This window comes from Falco biarmicus, chromosome 2 (assembly GCF_023638135.1).
Source record: "Falco biarmicus isolate bFalBia1 chromosome 2, bFalBia1.pri, whole genome shotgun sequence".
Classification (NCBI taxonomy): domain Eukaryota; kingdom Metazoa; phylum Chordata; class Aves; order Falconiformes; family Falconidae; genus Falco; species Falco biarmicus.
In genome coordinates this window covers 57,505,231-57,531,351 of record NC_079289.1, presented here as the reverse complement: position 1 = coordinate 57,531,351, position 26,121 = coordinate 57,505,231, and the positions used below count along the sequence as shown (strand labels likewise).

General features: G+C 37.7%; 1 protein-coding gene across 13 annotated transcripts in view; it reads left to right on the top strand.

Annotated features, from left to right (window-relative positions):
* The window catches only part of DOCK9 (dedicator of cytokinesis 9), a 128,813-nt gene that overhangs the window by 10,856 nt on the left and 91,836 nt on the right, over positions 1–26,121 (top strand). For 4 of the 13 annotated variants that reach the window (XM_056328230.1, XM_056328228.1, XM_056328227.1 and 1 more), the window contains exons 1-2: positions 19,580–19,832; positions 24,884–25,000. In XM_056328230.1, coding sequence (XP_056184205.1) covers positions 19,719–19,832; positions 24,884–25,000 — 231 coding nt within the window. In that variant the 5' untranslated portion in view covers positions 19,580–19,718. Of the gene's footprint in view, positions 1–7,310; positions 7,885–19,579; positions 19,833–24,883; positions 25,001–26,121 lie in introns of those variants that run through there. The other 9 variants (XM_056328226.1, XM_056328221.1, XM_056328229.1 and 6 more) reach the window with 4 other exon arrangements.

Sequence of the window (26,121 nt, the reverse complement as noted above, 5' to 3'; positions counted from 1 at the left end):
GAGTAAAAAAGTCTAATGGAAATTCTGTCTAGCACTATGGATATTAACGTATGGGAAAGAGGCTTTGGTTTTAAGGTGATGGAAAGGTAGTCATCCATTTTCCAGTTTGATCACATTGCCCATGCTGTTTTGTGCTTTTGTTCCGTAATGTTGTGTGATGGTCTTTATATCCTTTGGTTTCAGAAGTACTGTTCTTCAGCAGGGCGCTGGTACTGACAGAGTATCTGCTTGCACTTCACTTGATGGCTCTGTAGGCTCATTTGTAGGCATGGTTGTAAGTGACCACACCCAGGCAGTAGAATAATACAGAACTGAAGCTTTGTAAAAACAAGATTGAAAGGCACCTCACCTAGCCCATTCTTTACTTGCTGCACTACAGTGATGATGACAAATGGTATTTCAGACCTCTTTCTGCCAGGCATATTTGCATCCACTTGCACTGGCACTAATACTTGTGCAATGTAATGTCATCTGAGTGGTTTAGCTGAAAATCATAGTAGTATGTTTGCCTTTAAGGAATGTTCAAGGAGGCTTTGCTCTTACTGTTTGCTAGTCCAAGAAGGATTATAAGTTCATGTTGAACCTCGAATGTCATTGAGTTTAAAAAGAGCATTTGGATTAATGAAGAGATGACACACTAATTATTTGAAGGATGTTGTTCTCCTTTCCTCCAGAAATTGTCTTGGGATTTTTGCTTGCCAGGCTTGTTACCACCTCAAAGTTATTTGCCTGGTGTTGTATATGGCCTTAGATTGCTCAGTAATGTTGTATATTAGTTTCTTCCTAGCCAGACCATACAGCACGATCCAGTAAGATTTTCCTTGCATGAAATCCGAGGTTTCTAATACGAAAAAAACCTAATAATCCTTCTGTGTACAGTCTTGCTGGTAAAGTTCAGGGGACAATACTTCCGGCATAATATTTTGGCAGCTAATGATCTGCTGGAGGGGAAGCTGGAACTTGTTCCTGACTGAGCTGGGAACAAAAGAAAGGAGAAAGACCTGAATCTGAATAACTTTCAAAGAGGGATTAAAAGTATAAAAGGTTGTACGAGCCCGGAAGTTTCTGCTGCTCTTCCCTGAACACAGTAAAGTTGTTCAAAAGCTGGGTTTCAACTTCTTTTTTTTTCTAGTCTGATGTACTGTTGACCATTATTTATTCTGGCATGGTTTCATCAGTGTTTCTGAAAATAATATCCTATAATCAGCAACTTGTTCTGTAGCTCTCTAATAAAAAAATACTCTGTTGTGGTTATCTTAGCGGTTATTTAAGAGCCCACAATAATCACTTCAACTTCAGAAAGCTGAAAGTTATGTGACCGCTAGATGGAGTCCTGTGAGCATATTTCAATACCAGAAATCTGATGTTATGGCTTGAAATGTAAAACAGTTAAAAGGGCTAAGTGTTTTGTGTCTCATGCTTAGCAATAAATGTCCGTTTGTTCAGTTCAGATTGACTTGGACAACATCCTGAAGGTCTCTAGGTTATTCTTGGTATGTCTATCCTCAAGGTATACTTGGAGTTAAGTTGGAATTTAAGGCACATGCTTTACTGGCAGCTCCCAGTGCTCATCTATGGATGAAAATGTGTTGCTACTCATGTAAGAATGGACTTGTGAGAAGACTGAACTTTCTACAGCTCTCAACTATGTGACCGAAAACTATTAGCTGTGATATTTAGCATTTTGTAACTAGCAGGGTTTTAAAATTATGTGCATCTCTCCATCAGCTCATACATAATACAGTGTATGCAAGATTTGGAATAGGATTTCTTGGGTTGCATCATTTATGCCTCCTTCCCACTTCTTCTATACATTTAGAGGCAGAATAGACACAAACATTCCCTTGTTTGTCAGTTATAATAAACTTGTGATATTAGCCAGCTATGACAGCTTCCTTGGCTAGATAGGACAGAACTAAAACTTGCTCCGATATTTGTAAGCATTAGGTTTTACATTTTAGGTGATCTTTGACGTTAGGAGTATCTCATATGAATGATAAACTGTCTCTGGTCTTCAGCCTGGTGGTATACTTAGTATTTCTAAAGTCACAATATTTTTTTTTGTTTGTTGGATGCTAATCTCTGCATAGGGCTTTGCTGAATGTGCAGATTCTCAGTAGAATTGCAAAAGAATCCAAGCATGCTATTCTCAAGACTACCTCCTGGAGTAATCATACTGGCTTTCTTCAGAAGGGTGGAATTCTCTTGGAGTTTTTCTCTGTCTCTGTGGTTAATGCGTGTCTACCCAGTGTGTGTAATGCCACAGAATCACGTAAACGTACACATTGAAAGGAAAATCTCTGGGAGCTGCCTAGTACAATCCCCTGCTCAGAACAGATCTGGTTAGAGCAAGTTGCTCAGTCTGGTTTTAATATCCACAAAGATGGAAATACTTTAACCCTAGAAGCTGACAGTCCTTATGGTTTAAAAAAATAAACCCAAATCCTTTTATGCAGATGGAATATTCTGTGTCTGCCTCTTGTCCTGTGACTGTACCTTCAAGAGCCTGGCTCTACCCTCTGTCTGCCTTCCCATTAGATAGTTGCAGACAGCACTAAGATCTTCCTTTAGCCTTCACTTAAGGCTAAACTATCCAAGATCGCTTTCTCATGTATCATATGCTGCAGCCCCTAAACTATGATGATGGCCCTCCATTGGACTCAGTCCAATGTGTCAGTATCTTTCTTGTACTGAGAAGCATGCTCAGTATGTTCAACTTGCTGTCCAACAGGCTGTCATCCTTATTTACTCATTCAGACCACATTTGCCTAATTTGGCTACAAGGATGCTATGGGAGACTGTCAGAAGCCTTGTTTGACTAACTTTATTCAGTGTCTGTTGCTGCCTCCTTGTCCATAGAGCTAACCATCTCATCACAGAAGGTAAACAGATTGGTCAGGCATACTTTGTCCTTGGTAAATCCATGTTGTTTACTTGGAACTACACTCTTAATCTTTAGACATCAGGAAGTGGCTTCCAGGAGGGTTTGCATCATACTTTTCCTGGATATTGGAGTGAACGTGACCAGTCTGTAGTTCCCTGTATCCTCCTCCTTGCTGTTCTGGAAAGTGGATATGAGGCTTGCAAAGATTAATCCATATCCAAACAGACACTCTGCACTAGTTTTGACAAATCAGGTGCTGAAAAGTTTTACTCTTAAGACAGAGTAAGACTGACTGTTGTGGCCACAAAGCAGCTTTTAGCACAACTCTCCTTTCTGAAGAAACATGAGTTCTTTAAGAGAACCACGTGACAGAGCTTTTCTATGAACTTTGCATGAAGCAATCATTGCAGAAATGGTCCTTGCAACAGGAACCAGCACCTGAATTTTCTTCCTGTTCTCTACTGTTTTAGTAAGTGTGAACTGTTGCATATACACTTCCTTTTCCCTCTTGCAGGTCTATGGGATTTCAGTTCTTCTGTGCAGCATGGCTTTATCAGGCAGAAGTGAATATGTTAGCTTTGATATACTATCATCAGGTTGTTAAGGCACTCCGAAGAGTGATAAGTGATGTTGGTTTTAATCTCTTTGGGCTGAGGAGGCTTTAGGCCCGCATCTCTAGCATTCTGAGCCACAAGCAGCTGCCAGATGGAAGGCAGTGCTCCACCTACAAATGCTGTCATGTTTTGTGAAAAGCTGAATTCAGTCAGGTTGTGTTAAGATCTCTAGGGAACCAGATGTTCATTCCTGTCAAGATGGCCTCAGGTTGGACATGTTAAATATCAAGGACAACTTTGTAGGTGAAAATGTAAGTACCTTCTTCTAATGTTTTAAGAGATTAAGGATGTTTTTGTGGCTCTTATGTTAGGATTTAGATGCTTGAATCCTGCCTGAAGTATGTTCTCTTGCAGATACAGGCCTGTGTTTATGAACTGTTTTGCTTTAGTGATGGCATGTCTGAAGACACAATGTCCATGTTGTTTTGTAGTAACACATTGAATTGAAAGGTCTCCCTAGTTTGATCTGTATTCTCCTAACTATCCAATTTCTGTCTAGGTGCCTCTAAGTTCTCATTTTGTTAATGAGTATTTTGTAGGATCCCCTGAAGATTTTAAGTCAATGGAGGTAATGATTCCCTAAGGACTTCTACTTTAGTAAATGTTAACCAGTGTCAGATGGAATTAATTTGGTTTTCAAAGGGTTGCTTAACGTGTTGATTTAAGTCCTCCAGTTCCCAAGTAAAAAGTGATTATTAGGCTTTATTGTAATCAGAAGAGGACTGGTGGGGTTAGACCCTTAGTTGTATAACTGTACTATTAAACAGTTCACAGCAATTTTCTGGAGAGGAACTAGAGCTTCTTCTTTATTACTTGTCCAAGGGAGCGTGTTTGAAAAATACATGATTGTGAACAACATGGAGCTAAGATTACTAATTAACCTTTTTGTCTTTGGGAATCTTTTAGTTCAGTCAGTACAGATTCAATATATTATATAGCAGGGAGGAGTGTGTTGCTCCCTGTATAAACAGGCATTTTGGCTTAGAGATGTAACATTTGGAATATATACTAACTAGAATAGCTCTTCCTAAGTCTGCATGCTTTCTAGTGCAGACCCTTTTTCACAAACCAAGAGAAGACTGGCTTTTTAGTGATGTTTCCTTTTTACAGCCTTCCTTTCCTCCCTTCCACTCTTTTTTTTTTTTTTTTTTTTTTATGGAAGAAGACCTTTTTATAACCTAGGCTATAACAGCTAAAGGCAGTTTGTAATATCTAGCTTGTTGCTCATATGATGTACACTCTGGGCTTGTTCATATGTTGGTTTTTTTTTTTTTTTGTTCTGCTTTTTGTTGTTGGCCTGTTACTATTGGTTTAAGATTTTTACTTACCTTAGCGTGTCTTTTGGCTCTCTTCAATTGGTAGAGGAAGCTCTGTCAGACCTTCACAGGAATTTTTCCAGCCTCCAATTTCACTTTGAGTTATAATAGTGTAATGGATAATATTGTATTATGTCACATTTCTGTCTGGATGTTCACTGCTTGTGCAATGTGGTTGCTTGTTACAATTGCAGAAATCTTAGTGAAGCTGGTAGCTTCCACTTTGCACCAAACTTATGTCTTAGGAAAAAGTCTGCTTGTTGGCAGACTGCTTTACATTGCTTACTATTCTGATTACTGGTCATGTTAATAATTTTGCATCTGGTCAAGCTCCTCCTCCCTGTCCTCCCATCCCTTGTGTCCCCATATTTATCTCCCATTCAAGCTCTATTTGGAATGCTTTTTATGTCATTGTTACCACTGTGTTAATCCAAGTCAGTTTCAGTTGCGATGTCTAAAATATCATAGAAACATGATGCTAAATTTATTCAAGATGTAATCAGAATTAAATTTGCTCTTAATTGGTTTTGAATTGGGACACCTCGCAGGGTTACTTCCAGCCTGACTTAGTCTACGATTCTGTCATATGTTTGTCTTTCCAAATGAAATCTTTTTGTCTTCCTGTTTCTCCACATCCTACTTAGTGCTTTAAAAGTCTTGTAATTTTATAGGCATTTGAAGGAACTGTCTAGTGTGTAATAATTTGTTGTAAACTGACTTATTTTTCTCATATTCTCGTATTATAAGGCATAGGAATATTCTCAAATATTCTCATAAGGCATGAGCTACTTTGTTGTTTGTTTTTTTTCTAGAAACATTTCCTATTATGAAGTCTCTGAAATGCCATGGAAAACCCTCTAAGTGGTGCTTTCGTTTCATGATCACTTAACTTTTGATGTCACATTTGGAACCTGGAGTTTGTCAGGTCTCTATCATCCTACATTCCAGCTGGGAGTGAAATGGGCTTCTGCACTAGAAATAGTTAACTTGAATGTATTTTTTGGGAATGCCTTCCGTGGTAATTGCCATGACTGTTTTTCCCTTGTGCATTTGCAAAGATTTCTTTATCCAGCCTTAGTGAGTGTCGCAGAGTATTTGCCTCACTGACCTGCTGCCCCTTTTCAAAGAGGGTAGGATAGGTAGAGAGGCAGAAGGTGGTACAGACCTTGCTGTGCAAGGTTCGTGGTTATGTATGAAGTATCTTTGCACTTCATAGTAGAATTTATGGCCAGTTCTTCACCGTTGCTTTCTTTATTCTCCCCCCACAAAAAGCTATTCCTTATTAACAGAACTGCCCTAACACAATTTGTTTTTCTTAAAATATGTGGAATGTGCTAACTGCTTCCTTTGAGAATGTGAGACTGGCAGGAACTACTTGGATCACTGTCAAATATTGATTTTTTTTTTTTTTTCTTTGTAATCAATGTGCCTGCATGTTGTTATGGTGTATTTAGGTTAGAATGTAATGAGAAGCATACTGGGATGTGTTAACTAGCCAGATATTAGTGAAAAACGCTAATGAATATTTATTCTGAATGTCTCATTATAGCATGCAAGTATTTCCTTGAGATAAGTTAATTTGCATGGGGGCAAATCTGTAGCTGACATCATTAATCTGTTTGTTCCTTCCCTTCATAGTTCACTTAAGTCCTTTTAATTTAGCTTGTTCAAACTCCATTGCAACAATTTTGGGTTTGTAAGTTCACTCTTTCATCCAGTTTTACAATTTGGTAAGTAAGTAAGTAAATACATCTCAGTGCTTTCAGTTTATCAGAAATATAGAACTAACCAGCAGTCTCTGACAGGGTGATTGATACTGTTACGGTGTGGATTGAAACAGTTATTTTTTGCAAATTCCTTGCCTTCAAAAGTAGTTTAAAAATTTTAATGCTTCTTCTCAGTGTTATTTACATACCTGTACAACAGATACCAGTACAGTATGTTAAGTAGAATCCTGTAGTGATAAATACAATCAATACATGTGTGATTCACTATAAACCCAAGAAATGTATGTATTTTAAAAATAATTCTGTATTTTTGTTTTAGATGTAGATGTTGATCTGTAGCTAGATAGTCAGTTGCTGTTTTTTTTTTTTTAATGACTATTGACCATTTGCAATCAAGGACTAGATAAGGTCAGTTTCTGGCAGGTGAGAATTGACTGATCACTTTGTGTGCAAGGAAGGAAGGAAAAAGTAAAAGCTGCCTTCAGCTCCCATGTGGTTTGCCTGAACTGATAACAGCACACTGATAACACAGATTTGATAGAAGTAGGTTTATGTAACATGCTGGGGTTTTTTTCCCATAGCAGCAGTGATTTTAAGAATTTTCCCCTTAGATTTTGCATTTTTTATTTTGAAGTTTTTTGTTTTAAACACTAAAAAGCACATATAGGTCAAGCAAAGAAATGTTTGCCAGTTCGAACTCTGTGCTAAGCATTCTGGGAGAGTGCTTTCTTGCAGCAGATGGATTCTTTGTGGCTGGCAGCAGAAACTGCAGCAGTATCTTTGCAGTTTCCTTTCGTCTTTGATTATATTCTGAGGATCTCTGAAGTATAGGAGCTCTTTCCATGACCCTCTGGAATATCTTTTCATCTCCATTGCAGAGTATAGCCCATGCTGAAAGCCTCCTATCTTCTACAGTTGAGGTATCGTTTGCTTTTCATCACCCTCTGATTTTTGTCTTTTGCGGCTGGATTTTTGGCAGTGCTTGGCTTAAGCAAATAGGATTACATTTCAGTAGCTGATGGGATCTAGTCGAAGAACATACTAAATGTCGGACATAATGAAGATTGTACAAAGAAATATTTTTGCAAAGCACAGGAAAATTACTCGAGTCGAGCAAAGGAAGAAGACATTCTGCAAATGCAATCAGGGCTGCTAGAAATGCAAAATTCAACAGATTTGGAATGGGTTGCACTACAAGTGTGGTTCTGTTTAAAGGTATTCGTACAGTTTTTGAGAGAAACTGTGGTTATATTTGCAAACAGCAAGGGGAAAACAATGCCCTTGAATACACAGCATTCAGCTCACCAAATGAAGATTCAGGAATATTGATTCATTCATCCCTGGTAAATATAAACTTGTTTCATTAATAATTCTATCTGCTAATTGAAAGCTAAACTAAACCCAGGATAGCATGTTTATTTAACATCTACCATGTACAGACATGAATATACCTTGTCTTGATATTGTAGGATGTTAGTGCATGTATGTGACATGTAATACATGTGTGCATGCAGCTTTAATGTTAAAGCTTAGGATTCATATTCATTATATCATTAGATTTGTATTGATAGCTCTGAAGAATTTTCACTTCATAAACAGGATTGTTGTAGAATATTGTCTGCTGTTAGATCTTTCTAAACATACTCTTGGAATGAATTTGGCACTTCAATTGAAGAACAACAGATGATTATGTTATTTGGAAAAACTAAGGAATGCATTGTTGCGAAAACAGTAACCCAGGATTTAAGGTTTATTTTTTGCAGATGGATTTGAGTACATTTTTTCCTTACTCCCCCCCTTGTAATTATTCTGTATCTGTTTAACTTACTGAAAGGGATAAAGGAGCATTCTAGAAGAAAAAAAAAAAATCATTAAAGGGAGTCATAACTGTTTTGTGAACCTGCTTTGCTCTTAAAGGCTTTTTTAGGTGTTGCCTGATGCAAAGAACACAGGCTTTAAAGTGAGACTGTCTTTGTACCCCCCAGGTTAGTGACGCATTTGTGCGTCAGATGTATTGCATTTAGGCTTGAGGGGGTGGAATTGCAATAGCTGATGTGCACTGCTTGCTTCATAATTAGGCTAGTTAAGGCTTTAAATATTTATTTAAAATAATTTGGGGTTACTTGTTAATTGCTTTGTCACTGGCTAGATAGTTAGAATAAGAGAGGTGTGGTACACGGAAATAACCGAACGGATTTTGACAAGCTTGTAGTGCCTGCTGGCATACCGACACCGCAACTGCAGTTATGGAAAGCCTTTAGAAATTTCAGAGCTTTGTTGCCTTTATGCTGTTCAGGTCCTTTCTTGCTGAACTCAAATATAAGAAAAAAAGGGTGTGTGTGAGTGTGTGTACATATGTATCTGAATGTGTGTATATATGTGCACACATGCCCTTATATGTATGTTTATGTGCATGGATACATACACATAAGCTTCCAGGAGAAAATACAGAATGATCTGAACTGTCTTTAGATGCTTAAATTGACTTACAGTATGTACATTACCCTTCATGATAGTATTGCATTTTTAAAACTCTTACTATGGTTTGATATTAAAAATAAAATGGCTTCCTCTAAGTATTAGAAGCCTTTTTACACTGTTAGCCATTTTTAAGTTAGCCTTGTAGAGATGGTTATTAGACATCTGTTAAACTCTGGACAATTATTACTTTCAATAACTTTATACTCCACTGAATTTGAGACCTAACACCTTTACTGGCCTTAAATTTACTGGTCTACATATAGTTAGATGAATGAATGAAAAACTAATTTTTTTAAAATGTAGTATGGATTACTGTAACATGGAGGTCGCAGTGAAAATTTTTTGTATTTTTTTTTTTTTGTTTTTGTGTGGTATTGTTCCAGCAATAATTTATCTTTAATTTAGCCCTACAGAACTGGTTTGCAAACTAGCAAAAGTAAGCGCCAAATATACTTAGTCTGCCACTTAGAACCAAAGTTCCACATCTGTCACTTAGGGTTGGTTTGGGTTTTTTCAAAGTAAAATTTTATTTTTTTTTTAAAATAATGATACTGGCTTTTTTTGGGGTTTCCTTGTATGGCTTTGTTCATTTGGTTTAGCTGGAAGTAGTGGATTGAGAAAAGTTTCGTCCTGGGATAAATACCTGAAGGTTAGTATGGAAAAGTGTGTGGAACTGAGGGGTCAGAATGACTTCCTACTTATTGTACTGGGCTAGTGTAGTCCATAATAACAAAAGTCAGAATTTTACGAAATACAAAAATGGGACTTCATTGAAAGGTCATGCTTGTGATATTCAGAGCTGGTGCTGGCTATTGCTTTCTGAGATGCTGTCTGAGGCTGGAGAGCAGTTGCTACTAACTTACCCCTGAAGAGTAGAAAGCAGTGTTCTCTGAAGAGGGGGAAAGAATACTGCAGTCCTGGCAATAGTGATGAGTGATTTTATGAAACTTGGGTCTAAGTATGCATATAGAACTCTTAAATTACATAATTTTTGTACTCTTTGCTGTAAGAGCTAATTTGGCCAGCTCTTCAACCTTTGAAGAGGTGGCTTTCAGGAGAAATTCCATTGCTTTTCACTGAGAAGCCATGCAGTGAGATGAAGACTACAGGAATCCTCTCCTCTAAAGAGGAGCTGTATGGCCAAGACTAAAAGAGCATGGCAGTGTATCACTTCCCTGTGTTTTATTTTTGGTGGCTGTTGCAACAGATGCAAGCATTGGTATAAGGCTTCACCTATTTGTGTTGTAACACGTATTTCAGCTGCAATCTTTTACCTCTGTCTTTTAGGTTGTACCGGCTATCCGATCTATTTAGCTATTTTGGATTAAGCAACTCCTGATACAGAGCTGTTGTCAAAACACCAGTGAATTTCAGGGAGTCCTTTAAGAATGTATTGATTCTCTTGCAAAACCAGTGTTGAAAATCTGTGAAAATTTCCTGTGAACAGAAAACTCTCAGGAAGTAGTTCTCCTGAAGGAAAAATCTCCTGTTCCTTGAAGAAACAAGGAGACTGAAGTAGTTGATTTAGCATATATTTTTCTTATTTATCCTATAATGCAGAGCTTGGGAGGTTATGTCTAAAGTCTGATTAAATCTAATTAAAATTTTATCTTAAGCAGGCCTGTTCTTTTGATTGCTTGTAGGAAAGATATAAAATGAAGCCTGGGTGAGAATGTCTTCTCAGGAGTACAGTTTATTTCTATCCATCTGATGTCATTCAAACTTGCAGTGAAAATGCTATATTTTATATTTGGGAACATTTCTAGCCTGTTCACATACACATTGTCTTGCTAGAGCACAGGATCTCTTAGGGTCTTCAGGTCTATACGGATAAAAATCAATATTTTAGTAAAAGATTATAAATCTAATATGAAATGCTATTAAAAGTTGCATCAAAATTATTGAAAGTGTTGCCCCCAAATGTCCACCTAGAGCATATTTATTTTCTGCAAATGTTGAGGAAACATTCTAATTTACTTAATTTTGTAGTAAGTTGAAGGATACAGTTTCAAAATATTAGCTTACACGCATGATCTACATGGTTTGTTTTGATTTTCCTATCATTTTTTTTTTAATCCATTCTCAGCATATTACTCTATCTTATTTCAGCTGTGTTGAGTTAGGAGGGTTTTTTTTCATGGCTTTTATTTTTATATTCAAATTTGATTTTTTTTTGTGATCTAGGAGTGAAATGTTACTGTATGGTTTAGGGCCTAAACAGCTGTTTCAGATAGTAGACAAAAATGGGAAATAAGCAAGGGAGAACGAACAGTGACAACAAACCCAACAACATTTTAGAAGCATTGGTTTTGCTAATAGCCCCTTGAAGTATTGAGAGAAGGGAGAGGATAGGTGAGTGTGCTAGCAATGCCAATGGAGGAGCTGGAAAAGTCTCAACTGAGACAGACTGTATGCTGAAGAATATTAACATATTTTTTTTTTTTTAGATTTGTCTGTAAATCTAAAGCAGAAAGCAACTTGCCTTTTTTCGATGCTTGTAATGTTTTCTGCTCAGTTTGCTTCTAATGGCCTATTTAGCACTGCCATTTCTCTCATTCAGCGAACCTTGTAGTTTGGTAAACATGCTTAAAGTAGTTTAGTACCTGTAGCATGTGCAAGATGTGGCCTGATAATTTTAGGTAGCCTTTAAATTTACTATGTCTGATACGGAATAACTATTACTTAATTTGTGTTTACACAATTTGAGAGACCTGCAGGGCATTTTGAAATAGTGTATGTCCAGTCTTTAACAGGATAGATGTAGATACTTGCTGGAAACAGAACCACTAACTTTATATTTTAGTAGCTGCAGTTTCTTAGTCTGTGTCACCTGTTGACTTGACAGCAACATCATGATTAGGTGTTACTGAGGGTTTTTTTGTGTGACTGCTCTTTCTATGCTCTTCATGAGTCATGTGGTCTATTAATAAACTGTGACATCTTCAAGGTCTACTAAAGTCTGTGCATGGTCAAAGATTGGTTAATGACAGTAATGAGCTGTGTCATTCTGGAAATAACTCCACAGTAGGCAATCAAGTTGCAAATATTTTGTTTTCAGAATAGTATTAAGTTATATGTGCATGATTTTTGAAAAAAGGCTTTTATTGATTTAAGATATGATGTGTTTAAAATAAATCTTAAAACATTCATTTATTAAAGGGCCTTATATTCAGAGCCTGTTCTTGCTGTCTGAATTAACAAATTCATATCAACTTGTTTGTTTGAAGTAGCAATGTATAAAGGAGAGGGTTCTAAGGAAGTAATTCTGCTGAGTAAGTGGAAGTTGTGTGTTTTAAATGTGCTTAAATGGCTTATGCAGCAATTCTCTAATGGTGTGCGGATAATTTGTATGGCTTACTGTGTTACTTCTCTCTCATAACTTGCTTCAACTTGTAACTGTAGTACAAGTGGCTTTTATTCATCAGTTACTGGAGCATAGACCTCATTAGGCCTCTTAATAAGGAAGAAACAGACATGTATGAGTACAGCATCTAACAGTTGCATAGTTTTTCATGGGTCACTTGAATGAGGGCACTTCTTTTATCTCCTTTCATCTTACTGCTTTGGTAAATAAAAACCTTATTTTTTTTATGTGTCTTATGTGCTGGCTTGTAGTTTTGGCTAAATCTTCTGATGATTTCTGTAGAGGTTTTTTTGGGGTTTTTTGACCTTTCATTAGACTCCTTTGGGAAGAATGCTTGAATGTCCATCTCAGGTATCCTTCTGCCCTCTTAGCAAGGGAAATTGCAGCACAAATTCACCAAATGTGTAGTTCCTGCAGGAAATACACTTCTTTGAAAGTTGCAAATGAGAGGAATATCAGACATTGGTTGGTAGGCACCCAGTGCACTGGCATGCAAAAGATAAGGCTAAATGTGGTATCTTCAGGAGAAATTCTTTAGGACTGTGGATGAAATCTAAGGATAGGGTTGGACTAGTACAGAAAGATACCTGGCCCCAAAAATATGTCATTAGGTTGCATCCTGGTAGAAAACACGTTCACTTCAAATGTATCAGCAAATGGGGTCTTGTGGGAGCTGGATATACTGCTTTGAAAGCAAGCAAAATGTCTGGAGTTAAAAAGAACAACCAAAACAACCTCTAACAACCAAAACCAACCCCCCAAACCAGGAAAAAAAAATAAAATCAAAGCCTTATATGATCTTGAGGAATGGGAAGACAATTTCTGTGGTGGAGAGGCTGCATGGGTGGTGCTTTCAAGACTAGAGTCTAGGCCAGGAGTCTTCAAACGACGGCCCGCAGGCCAGATACGGCCCCCCAGGGTCCTCAATCTGGCCCCCGGTATTTACAGATTCCCCTGCACACACCCCCCCACCCCACCCCCCCACCCCGCCGGGTGTTGGTGGGGAAACCAAGCAGCCGCAGATGACTGCCTGCCACTGCATCCACGCGCTGGCCCCCTGGTTAAAAAGTTTGAGGACCCCTGGTCTAGACTTAGTTGAACACGCAGAAAAGGAGTTGGACTTCTCTGCTCTTTCTCCCTGATTAATATTTCCTTCCACCTGCTTTAGAAACAGCCTGAAATGCTAATTTGAATCATCTACAGATGCAGGTACACTATTCTGTCATGAAATTAATTGCAATTAAAGTAAATTTGAGAGTCAACTGCTGACTCCTGCAACTTCTTGTTTCTTAGAACTCCAATGTTTGATGTCCAAGACAGGTTTGTATTGCAGTTTAGAGGCAAACCAAGATGGACTTCAGCCCGAAGACAATCTTGTCAAGGAGCAAATTACTCCTGGAAAAAGTCTTTTAAGGTTGGTGTTACACAGCGGGAAGACTCCTACTTGTGCTTGGCACAGAACTGCTTCAGTTGTAGAGATTTTCAGACTTGGAGTTTTGACTCACTTTTGGTCTTTGGTTTAGTGTCTGTGTTAGGTTTAGTGTCGTGTTAGTTTCTGATAATTGTTAGGTACTGTCCAAGTAGGAAAAAAGCTGTGTTTGGTCTGATACTGTTCTCATAGTCAGTCTGCTGGTACATGTCTTGTCTGTAAGGAGGTATGTCAGAACAATAGTTAAATCCTTTAACAGAAGCGCAGTTTTAATCTTAAAGTCTCATATCCTGATTAAATTCTGCTGACTTCTTGTCTTTCCCCTGGGACCATAAGGAAGTCAGGTTTTCCCTGAAAACAGAAAGATCTACTTTCTACATCTCTGTAGAAAACATCTACTGAGATGGTGTGAAACTAATCAGTTACCAGTGACTCAAGAAAATGCCCTTTAAGTTGATACTTCATAGGTAATAGTATGCAAAAGTGTGACATAGACAAATCTTAAGTTAATCTATAATATGCTTAGCTCTGCTGTGGTTTTACACTTTAATTGGTATTTGTCACAGAGTAAGAGTGTCCAGACTAAGGTACTGTATCTTATCTGACAGTTAGTAATGTCTAGCTGAGGAGTATTAATGAGATATGCCATGTTGGTGTTAACAACTTTAGCCAAATCCTTATTCCATGAAGTAAAAGGGCTTTTAAAAAAATGCATTGTACAAAATTATTGTGGATCCAGCGGAGGCACTGACTGGGAGAATCCTTTAACTTTATGTTGCCACTAAAACAGGTAAATCCATTTTTTTTATTCCAGCTTCTTGAGTAGTAATACAAACCTGTACATTGGTGTTTCCTTTTTTCATCAATGTAACCTACTTATAATAGACACCTCCTGGTATCTTGGCATTTTTGTCCTGTCCAAGCTACTTGACTCTCTTCCTAAAAATAATGTTTGGAGAGTAATTTTAACTGTAATGCAAAATGTGAGATTTATACAGTTCATTTTGATACAAAGAGATACCTCTCCAAAGAGGGATTGTGGTTCTGCCTATTCCAGAATAGGCTTAATTCTTGCTTTACCAGGGGAAGTCAGTGAAATGGGAGTATTTTAGTTATATTGTTGTCAACACAAAAAATTATGTAGCACACTCGTATCTATGTCTTATGTTTTATCTTTTTTCTCTTTCCCCTTTCTCTTTCCCCTTGCAATAATCGACTTCCTATTGGTGGGACTGCAAGTTACACGTTTGCAGTATTAGCCGTAGGAGGAATGAGTCTTCCTAACTGATTTTCTTGTCACTTTTTCATCCAAATGCAGTGTGTATGGCAGGGAGTCACCAGGTGAAATGCATGCTGTATTCCATCTGCTATCAGCTGGCTGAGCCTTTCTCTTGAAGTTGTGAGTGTATTCTTCCAGGGCAAGTACATGTCTGTTGGAAACTCAGCACTACTAAGATATGTATACTTGCAACACTGAATCTTCCACTGACATGTAAAATGTTATGCCTTTAATACAGCTGCAAGGCAGGCTGCCAGGTGTGGGAGGGCAGTGCTAGAATATCTCTTACTAATACAGACAAGAGCAAGAAGTACCAGCTTTTAATTAATGGTGCTCGTCACTCTGCTAAAGTGGGTCCATATTTTCATATGAGCTACTGACTTAAAAATCCAACCCATACCAAAACCTAACCAACAAATAAAACAACAAAACCAACCCCAACCCCCCCAGCAAAACAAAGCGTCAAAACCCCTCCAGTTGTCCTTCTCAGTTTTGAGAATTATTTCTTAAGAGATGCTGTGAGTTGCCAGGCAATTTAAAGAGCCACAAAGGAGTAGAGAACAGGTGTAAGGTTTTTGTAAATGATGTTGTCAAATCCTTCTGTTTTCACATTTGCAGGACATGCAAACCTATATCAAGATTATTCCTTCCTCCTCCCCCTCCCCCTAGCTGCTACAGGTTAAGCAACAGTTCTTTCCCTAGAACAGCTAACAGAGCAAGGTTGATGGCTGTAATTATATCTGGTAGATTTAGTGAATGCTGATAGTGGCCGCTCAGTAGGGTTCAGTGACCTTGGCACAGATTCTGAGTGGGACTTGGAGCAAAAGAAGTGCCATTAAACCAAACTACTCAGGTTTTAGCTTGTTCTTACTGTGAGACTGGGTATTCATCCTTTCTTCCATCAACATTCAGAAGAAATTCTCATATGCTGCCTGTTCCCTTGCTATCACTTACTCATTGTGTGGTATTGTGCATTAGGAAACAAGTTCTTGGAGTGAAAAGTGATTTGAAGGGATAGGAAGGTGTATGTGGAGAAGATGTCTTTTGGGCAGCAAATTTGCTGGGTGACTCACTGAGGTATGCTGGGAATATTAACTTTTTCACCCATGTAATTTTGTAATTGCACAGGTAGTTCCTTAAGGGTATATGATGCAAGAAGAGAGCCAACGATTTGGCTGTTGGAAGTAATATGAAAAGAACTATTGTTAAAAGTACCATGGGAAGTCCTTCAAGCCACTGTGTTTGTACAAAGATGAAATGCATTGTTTCCATAATAACCTGAGTTATTTTGCAGATAGGTATCTATTTAGCTAGTATTTTCCTGCAATTTTGGGAGCCATGTTGGAAATGCAGTCAAATAACTTGTGTACCATGACATTCTTTTTGTATGTGCATTGTTTCCCTGGATTCTCTGTTGATCCTTATTCAGGTAACAGCCTGAAATAACAAATTGAGTAGTGTCATCTTCTTTTTTTTTTTATTGCAGTTAAGTGGTTTAAGACTACAGGTCCTATAACAAAGTGATAACTTTTCAGCATGTCTTAAAGTCCTGTTTTTCATCTTTTGCTTGTTGTATCGTAAGTTATAGGTAGAAATTTTTAGTGTATTTCTTTATTAAAGTAACTTACCTCTTTTGACTGTGTGGTGCCTGAGTAAGCAGTACCTCATAGTTTTGGGGGGTTTAGTTTGGGTTTTTTTTTCCTAAATATTTTTTTTTTTGTCAGTTAAATTATTGAGATAATCACTAAGTCAGCAGAAAATGAATGTTAGAAATACACATCAATTGAGCAATTAAGGTCTATTTCATGCAGGATATAGCTTCAGAGCTACTGCTTCACACTTCTGTTGTTAAATGAACCTCCTCTAATAGTACATGTGTGTTGATGAAATATAAACTAGAAATTACGTTAATCATTCCATATCTTTAAACTGATGTTATAAAAATGTTGGCTTTGGTTTTGTCCCTCATCATGTTTTGAGAAGAATAGGGAGAGTGATGGGGAAAGAAAATAATTTATATTGAATTACAGTAATTCAGATGCATTCAAAAGAAGTACCTGACCAGGATAAAACAATGTTGCAGTTTAAAATCCTTTGCTTAATTAACCAGAAGAAATACTATTTAAAGTGTATAATATTTTAAAGTCTTTATTAGCGTGAGTGTTTCTAAGTGCCTTGTGCATTTCTGGTTGCAGTTAAGTATAATTGCCGCCCGTTTCAATGAAACAAATTCCTGTTTGGCAGCTGCATCCTCAAATAATGGTATAATTTAGTCTGAGCTGTTCTGTACTTCCGTTTTCTGAAAACAAAAGGGGCTGGTGCAAAATAAAAGCAAAGTGTAACTAAATGTTCTTGAACTATTGTCTACCTTGATTTACACAGGAAGATCTGTTTTTGTAAATTTGATTAAACTGCTAGTTTCATTCTTAACTCTTAAAGAAGCTTTATAGAGTTTTCTAGACTTCAGTGTCTATGTATTAGAGACTGCTTAAAAAGTAAATGCATTAAACTTGAATTTCCTAGAGAAAAAGAAGTATAAATCACTATTTTCTTGACTAATAGTTAATTTTATTATTTCTTTTGGTCCACTTACATAGGAATATGCTTGCATTGTGGATGTGATGGGCAAACTCTTGGTCAGACTCAATTTCATGATTTGCAGCAAGCTGAAAAAACCAGTATCTTAGGCAGGTGAGAAAGCAGTGAGGAGGGGAAGAGAAAGGGATCTTAACATCTTATGTTAGGTCTGAAGGGTAAGCAACCTGTGCCTGAAGTTGTGGCTTGTTAAAAATACTAGTTGTAAAAGAAGGGTATTTGTGCTTTTCCACAACTTAATTCGCTTCCTGCAGATTAAGGTGACTTTCTCTTCTATTAGAGAATAACAAAAAATTAATGTCAAGTTAAATTTAGGATGTCAGTTAAATTGAAGTGAGATAATTAGCTATCCAAAGAAGTGGAGCAGAGCTGAGACTTGAATGAAGGTGGTGGCTTAGTTTCCACAGCTGTTTGGTTGCTCTAGTGGAAGGAGTCTTAAAATTGGGATGTGCTGCCCTGGGAAGTTGAATTTTCTCTCAGATGTATTTTGGCTCTGTAAATACAGCCACATAGGTTTGTGCACTTGGAGGCTGTGCTCGTTAGAAAGAAACAAAGGGAAACCCAAAATACCCCTCTCAAAACCTGGACAAAACTGCTCATCACAGTTCACTTTTTTTTTTCCAGGAGGAATTTAGCATACAATCATATGCTAAAACTGTTGTGTGTGGGAGCTAGGTTAGTCAAACCTTCAAAATTGCAACAGTGTCAACTAGGTTACATACAGAATTGCTTTGCACTACACTAAATAATTGTACAGAAATGATCCCAATAAAAATTGCTGCCTCTTATTTTGCCAGTGTGTGTAATGCTGAACAGTGTCTGTAAGTACTGGTATAGCAGGAGAGTAGATTGGATTACAAAACCAAAGTTGAAGCATGACTTGAGTTTGTTGCAGGTAAGGAGAAGAACGGAAGATGAAAACCACTGAGCACTGTGTAACCTTGAGCCAATCACAGAGCTGAGAGACACTTCTGAAAACGGTTCACCGTACAAGGGAGACACCCCCCAGTGTTTTGTACTGTCAGCAAAAAGAAAATCCTATGGTAGCCAAAGGCAGCGAGTGATGGCTGGCTGGTCTTTGTGGCTGATTCTCTCTCAAGTGACTTAAAATCAGAAAATATTTTGTTGCATTGTCTTCCCAGTGGTTTTTTTGAGGATGATCAGTGATGGACATCTACAATGCTGAAGGGTTCTGAGGAGGGAGGAATGAGCTGAGAGCATTAATAATGTGCAAAACAGAAGTGAGCTAACTGGGTCAAGGAAAGAGGCTGAGTGAGACTGGTAGTTTACTTTAAGTGCTTAAAGTTTGAACATACAGAGTTTTTTTTGTTGTGGTTTTGAGTCAGTATCTTTGTAGATTTTGTAAGATTTTTTTTTCCTGTGAAGACAATTTGATGTTAAGGTAAACTTTTAATACAGATTTAACACAGAGATGAAAAAGAGCATCCCCACTCTTAACATCGCCGCCCCCCCCCCAAAAAAAAAAAAAAAGCAATGTATTTGTTTAGGGCACTGGTCCTGGAAAATGTACTTGGTTAGTGACTGGTTGCTGATAGTACCAGAGTAAGTGATACTGATGTAAAAACAAACAAACCCCCCCCCCCCCCCCCCCCCCCCAAACCCCTAGGGTTTTATACTTGTAAAAAGGTCCAGTTGTCAGTAAGTAGCTAATATTTACAACAAAAATATTTTACAGTATCGAAGCCTTGGTTTTGTAAGTGCTGTAAAGGACTTGAACTGTTTTACATTGTCATTTTAGAAATGCACGTTCTCTTTTTTTGTTTGACTCATAACTTTTAGGCATTAAAATGGATCCACCTTTTTTTTTTCTTGGGGGCTGGCCTTTGTCGGTCATGCATTCCCACCATGACAGATTTAGCAAACTGCAGCTGAGAAGTTAGACTAGTTTGTACTTTTTGCTGCCTGTGCTGGGGAAAAAGCTATTGTTTTCACTGGATCACTGGCATGTTGATTACTTTGATGCCAAAAAACATACGGTTTTGCTGCTCTTCCTATTTTCAATCAAAGAATGCAGGCAAGAACAAACAGAAATCCTAAGAAAGAGCTTATTATTGAGCCTCCGCAGCAGCGCAAGGATGCAGGTCCTTGTGAAGTAGAAGTGGAGTCTCCTGTGGTAGTGCTGGTAAGAATTGTTTAAACAAGCTGTCTCTTCCCTTCAATAATTCTTCTCTTCCGTTCAATAATTCTAGTTCTGTCTACCAGTGAAAAACTGCTTAATCTGGCACTAATGAGAAGTTCCAGCATTCTTACTTGTGAAAAAGGTGTATTTAAGATTTAGGTTGGATTGTTTGTGTGTTGTCTGCCTTTTTAATTAATTTTTGCTGTTCTGGTTTACCAAATCTTTGGTTTTCTTGGAGTGTAACTTTGGAACTTGGTTTTCATTGTAGCTGCTTTTCAGTGTCTGTTCTGTCTTACATAGCTGTACAGCTCTTTGAACCTAGCATGAAAACAATCTATGCTTTAAAATACGTTCTAGCACCTCTATTTTTTAACTGCCCAGAATATATTTAAAATAATTTGCACTTTCTAAAGACTGTGTGTGTATTTTAATAATTTTACTTAAGTGTTACTTGAAGAACTGTCTAGATAATTCAGGTGTACTTCTGTTAAAGGATCTATTTTTCAATGCCTTCAGTGCACATTATTTAGGAACTTAAGGTTTTAAAGTAGCTTCCAGTGAGGGAAAAGGAAATATTTCTCTGTGTGTGGGAAGTAATCAAATAAGAACCCTTATTATTATTTTTTTTATATTGTTACATGCATAGTTCTGTTGGAATTTTAATAGTACAGCAAGAGAACATAATAAGCAAGCTATAATGAATCCACCAACTCTCTCCAGCTAGGACAATAAACCTTTTCAAATAACAGAGAAGGATTGTTAAACTAATAACTTACACATCAGTAGAAAGTAGTACTTTGATAGTCCTTACTGAAATTCCAATTTTACTTAGTCATATCTCATACTCAATCGCTGCATTAAAGGATGATGGTCTTATCTTTGTCTGGCAGTGGTTGAAGTTATTGGGAGCTGTTATCCTCAGATTATGTATCCTCCTGCCGCCCGCACCCCCCCACCCCCACCCCCCCCCTTGAGCTTCATGCTATGCATTTAAGAATTGAACCAAAACATTTTGGCTATCTATATATAGTAATACACATCTGTAACTGTATGGGAATTGTTACGGTATATAACTGAAAGCTTACATGTGTGTTAGTAAGACAAATCTTCTTTTCCTTTACACTGTTTTCCTTAGTTTTGTTCTATTCAGAGCAGTTGTTAGTAAAACGTGGTTTTTTTTGTATGGGTGTGTTCTGATTTCTGGTCCAGATTTTCATCAGTACAATATGAGCTAATCTTGTGTGTGCTTTCCTGCCTTTGGAATGTTTAACTTTATTTAGAACTATTTTTATTCCCCCATGAATACTCAGAGAGGATATTAGTGTTTCTGCAGATACTTAAGAGTACTACAGTTGATCAGCAAGCATATATGCTCCAAAAAAAGGAAGTATAAAACATTGCGGTGTTTACTTAAAACCATCTATGAAGTACATCCTTAAAATTTTCCATGCACTACTTCATTTAATGTTCATGGATTATGTACCTCTGGTGTTTGCACTCCTTTTTTTAATTTTCAGATGAAGTGGGTGCATTCAAAATATGAAGGTCAATATTTCAAGGGAAGAACATTCAGGTTCCACATAGGTCACACAAAAAAATGTCTTTGCTGTCATTTCAGTTGCTATTTTGGTCTTAATCTGTTACATATATAGACAAGTATATATGGCATATAATTATAGATGGTATAATATCCCTTTTTGCTTCTGCTTTTGTCTAGTTCATTGAGGAAAATGAGATGAAATGGTGCAGGGACAGTTTGCACTAAGTGTTCTGCTAGGCAGAAAGCGAAAAGTAGGGCGCTATGTATCATTTAACACTGACGTTTGAGTCCATTTTTATTTCATTAGGTTGTGACGTTGCAGTACATTTTTACTGCCACAGTGAAAGGTAGGTGTTTTTTCACTGGTATAGGATGCAGTAAGGTATAAGTGAGACTGATACTGTTGCTAGTTGGTGGAACAAAATGTAAACGGCAGAACTTGTTTTCTGATTAGAAAGCTTAGAACTGTATTAGATAGCAATCCTCAAAAGCCTTTGGAGCAGGGGGCTTCTGGTTTTCTCTAGCAATACTTCTCACTGACTATTGCCAAAAACTCTTTCAGGTGTGGATGGGCAATTATGATGTGATTTACCTAGCACTTGAGATTTTTGAGTATTTTTAATAAAGATGAGACAGAATCAGCTGTCAGGACTTCAAGGAAGCAACAAGTTTTCTGTGATACTCATTTAATTCTTTTGAATGTAGTTCACAGAAAGTCTGCTGGAGTATTGAGGGAACTGGGTGTTCATAACTGTAAGCGTCCCATGTGATACTGAAACAATGTTATTTGATTGAGCCCTGTGCCTGAACTAACTTTCCCTGGGTAGGGAGGGAGGCTCACAGAAGGAGTCATCTGCTGTTTTCAGTGCCAATATGTTAGTACGTGTGCTCTCTTGTTTTCCTGTGATTTGAATTAGATTGTGTCATAATTTTTGCTTTTGAGGTTAAGCAGCAAGAAGAGTCCATGGAAAAAGCATTTTGATTTTCCGGTTGGTGCCTCAGAACCTTACTTGGGATGAACTGCTGTTGTACTAGCTGTAGTAGAAGTTACCAAATTAGTACATATGTTGTTCAGTTGCATCTAATATTCAGAAGTAGTAACTGCTTATCAAATCAGATTATGTTTCTGGGAAGTTGGAACTTCTGGAAGCCATCTTTCTGCTTGGAAACGTGCTGGCAGTATAAAATGTAAGACACCTGAGCCCATCTTTCCAACTGAGAGCATTGCCCAAGTCTGATTCTAGTGCTAGAAGTTTCTGTGCTGATAAGAGAACTTCATAGTTCATATATAGTAATAACAGTAACAGATACAATGAAAAGGAGGGAGAAGGGGAGAGGAGTGAAATCCAAAGGGAAGGGAGGAAAGGAAACTAGTGATGCACAATACAGATGCTCACCACCCGCTGGCTGATGCCCAGCCAGTCCCTGAGCAATGATTAGCAGCCCTGGCCACCCCTCCATGCCCCCCCTCCCCCATTTCATATACCAACCACTACCATCCCATGGTATGGCATACCTCTGGCTAGTTCAGTTCCACTGCCCTGGCTGTGTCCCCTCCCAATTTCTGGTGCCCCTCCAGCCCTCCCACTGACAAGGCCTGAGAAACCAAAAAGTCCCTGACCGCACTGTTCCCGCACCAAATCCAAACCGCGGCACTGCACTAGCCACCAAGAAGAAAACTAACTTAATCCCAGCCAAAACCAGGACAAAGGTGCATCTGGCTGCCTGCGTACTAAGGAAGCTCGGAGCACACCATTTCAGTAGTTCAGGATTCATTGCAGCAGCCTGAATACTGAAAGGCAATCTTAACAGAAAGTTTCCTTGCAACAAAAATATTATGTATACTGAGTACGTTAGAGAAAATTAACCTTTTCTTATGTTGTGTTTACGTGCTTCTCTTATGCTTTTCTGAGCGAAATGATCCAACTACTTCAGTTACAGAAGGGTGCATAAAAGTAAACTTAAAACTTATATGGTGGACACTGTTGTTAGTTCTTGGCTCTGTGATAACACATTTTCATGAACAAAAGGCGAAGATGGAGCAGCAGCTGTGTTTCAGGTGCTAAGCTCTCAAAATGTGTTGGGGTACAATATACAGTGAACTGAACAGCTGTTCACCATTTCCTCTGAGGAGAACGATGACCGGCTCAGTGTAACGTTTTCTGCTGTGGCTCCTAGCTGTATTGGTCTGTGCTGAGCATGTTGTTATGTAGCTTAGAGCTTCTAGTAAATCCTTCCAGTGTGATTGTAAATGATAGCTATTTTTGTTGAGAAAGCTACATTTTGTTCATCGGTTTTTTGGTAGCTTTATTTCCAGATTTTGCTTTTTTTGCCTTTTCAGCTGTTATGCTCTGTTATGTTCTTGCACTTTTCTTAACAGTAAAACTGCCATGTAGTAGGTATGAGGGAATCTCAAGTAACTTTTGAGTAGCCTGTGAGCTAAGCACTTACTGCTGGACATAAAGATATTTGCTCTGTGTAGTACAGCTGGAATTTCAAAGGTTATTAGCATAAGTTATGCAAAACTATATATGAATCTCATCTTGTCTGATTACCTATAATGATGGTATAAGCTGACCTTGCTGTTGTTCTTATGTTTGATATACGTTACTTTGAGATTGGTACCACTGATCTTTAGAAAGTTTCAATTCGGAAGTCTCTTGTAATTGCCATGTTAAAAAAAAAAAAAAAAAAAGAAAAAGGAAATAATTTGATGTCTGATACTGTGATACACAATTTTAGCTGCAGAATGTGCAAGCTAGATTACAACTCCAGTTTTGCATTACTTTGCACACTCCAAGGCAGTGCTGCCTTGCTGAGAGCTCTCTCTGAACCTGCTTTGCCGTTAACAGAATGCTTGGCAGGGTAAAGTTTTTCTGTCTGATTGTGCACAGCCAGCTGTGCCTTGACAGCGGTGTGGGGTTTAAATGTTGAATCAGTGCATAGTAACTGAAGAAAGCTACTCATGCAATTAAAAGGAAGCAGATGGCCTATCGGAATTTTGAAAAAAAACTGTGGAGGAGGAATTTCAATTAGCCTACCCCAACTGCAGTTCACTACTGAATTATAACAAGGTTCATTCGTTGCTTTGAACTAAGGTTGTTTTAATCCCTGCTAAACTCAGATCTGAGCTTTCTGGGCAGTATCAAGCAAACACAACCACCAACATAAGAGACTAGTAATTTCTTCATAATTTTTTTTGCAGTGAGAATACATATGTGATTATTTTGATAAATGCTGACAGGGTGTGTTGTGTGAAATAGTTGTTTCCTTCTTCTGTGGTGAATAGTGTTCTTGTCTGTGTAATTATTAGTTTTATTTTAGTGTAATTATCCATATGGTATAGTGTGACATGAAGTCTACATTTTGAATACTCTTAAGTTTTCATTCTAGGTGAAATCTCATTCTGTCAATTTTTTAAAGAGTAACTTCTTAAAATGAGTCAACAATTGTAATTTTTCCTCAATGTACCTGAATTTATTTTTCCTTTTTGTTTTCTTTTTTTTTTTCCTAGGCAAAACCAAAGGTCATAGAACCAATAGACTATGAAAATGTCATCGTTCAGAGGAAAACACAAATTTTGAATGATGCTTTACGTGAGATGCTACTGTTCCCTTATGATGACTTTCAGGTAATTTAACACACCACACCACACCACCCCCCTCCTTTTTTTTTTTAAGATAGATTTTTAGCAGTAGTAGTCATGAGATTATAACTTCCCATTTGTTTGTTTCTTAATTCTAGCTACAAAAGCCCTGCAGACTCTTTGCCATGAGTCCCTTTACACTGCTTGATTTATTCTGTCAGGAAGAAGAGATAGCACAGTTTCTTCATCTCTCCAGATTATAAGGGCTACTTCTGCAACTCAGCAATTTTACTGCCTTTTGAAGTAGATGATCAGTCAGTTTTAGATATTTCCTCCCTTTTCTAATGTAGGAAATCATGTCATACTGTTCAAAAAAAGTATCTACTTTTTGTCATGCTGTAACTGTTAAATTGATTATTTTGTGTCCTGTTCCCTCCTGCTTCTTAACAGTGAAGGGTTTGAACCTGATCAAATGAAAGCTGTTATTCTCAGCAGTGTGTTACCAGCCAAAATTCAGTTTTGGCAAAATACACCCTGCATAACAGGGCTCTGACTTACTGAGCCAGACTTAACCAAGATTTAAGATCATATTGATGTATTTCTACCAAATAACTATGTTTATCTAAATAAATAGTTTATTTAAGTATGCTTTTGTGAATCCTGTTGTAGATGGTTAAGATAACCACCAAACATCTTAGAAACTGGAGTTGGTGTAAATAGTGAGGAAAGTCTCTCACACACACCCATACCTGAAGTCAAAATTTCGATCTATAGTTTAGAAGTATGCAGATGTCTGAACTGTCTGTAAATTAACTACTTCTGGGTACTGTATCATAATTGAATACCTTAGAATAGTTCTTTAAAAATCTACCTGAAAAGCTGAGCACTTTATTCAGCCAGGCAGTTGAAGCTAAGTTTATATTTTATCACGGGGAAAGTTGGTGATCAGTTGGTGTATTTCTACAGAAGGGCATATAAAGTCCCATAAATTACACAGAGTTTTTGAGGATTTCTACCTGGCCTATTAAAGTATTGACCTGAGTGCACCTGGACTTTGTTTTGAATATAGTCTGTGTGCTTCATTTTTACTGGCCCTTACATGAATAACTCTACTTGTAGCTTTCCCACTCTGAGCTAAAATTTTGTTTTTAGCAAACTACAGGTAT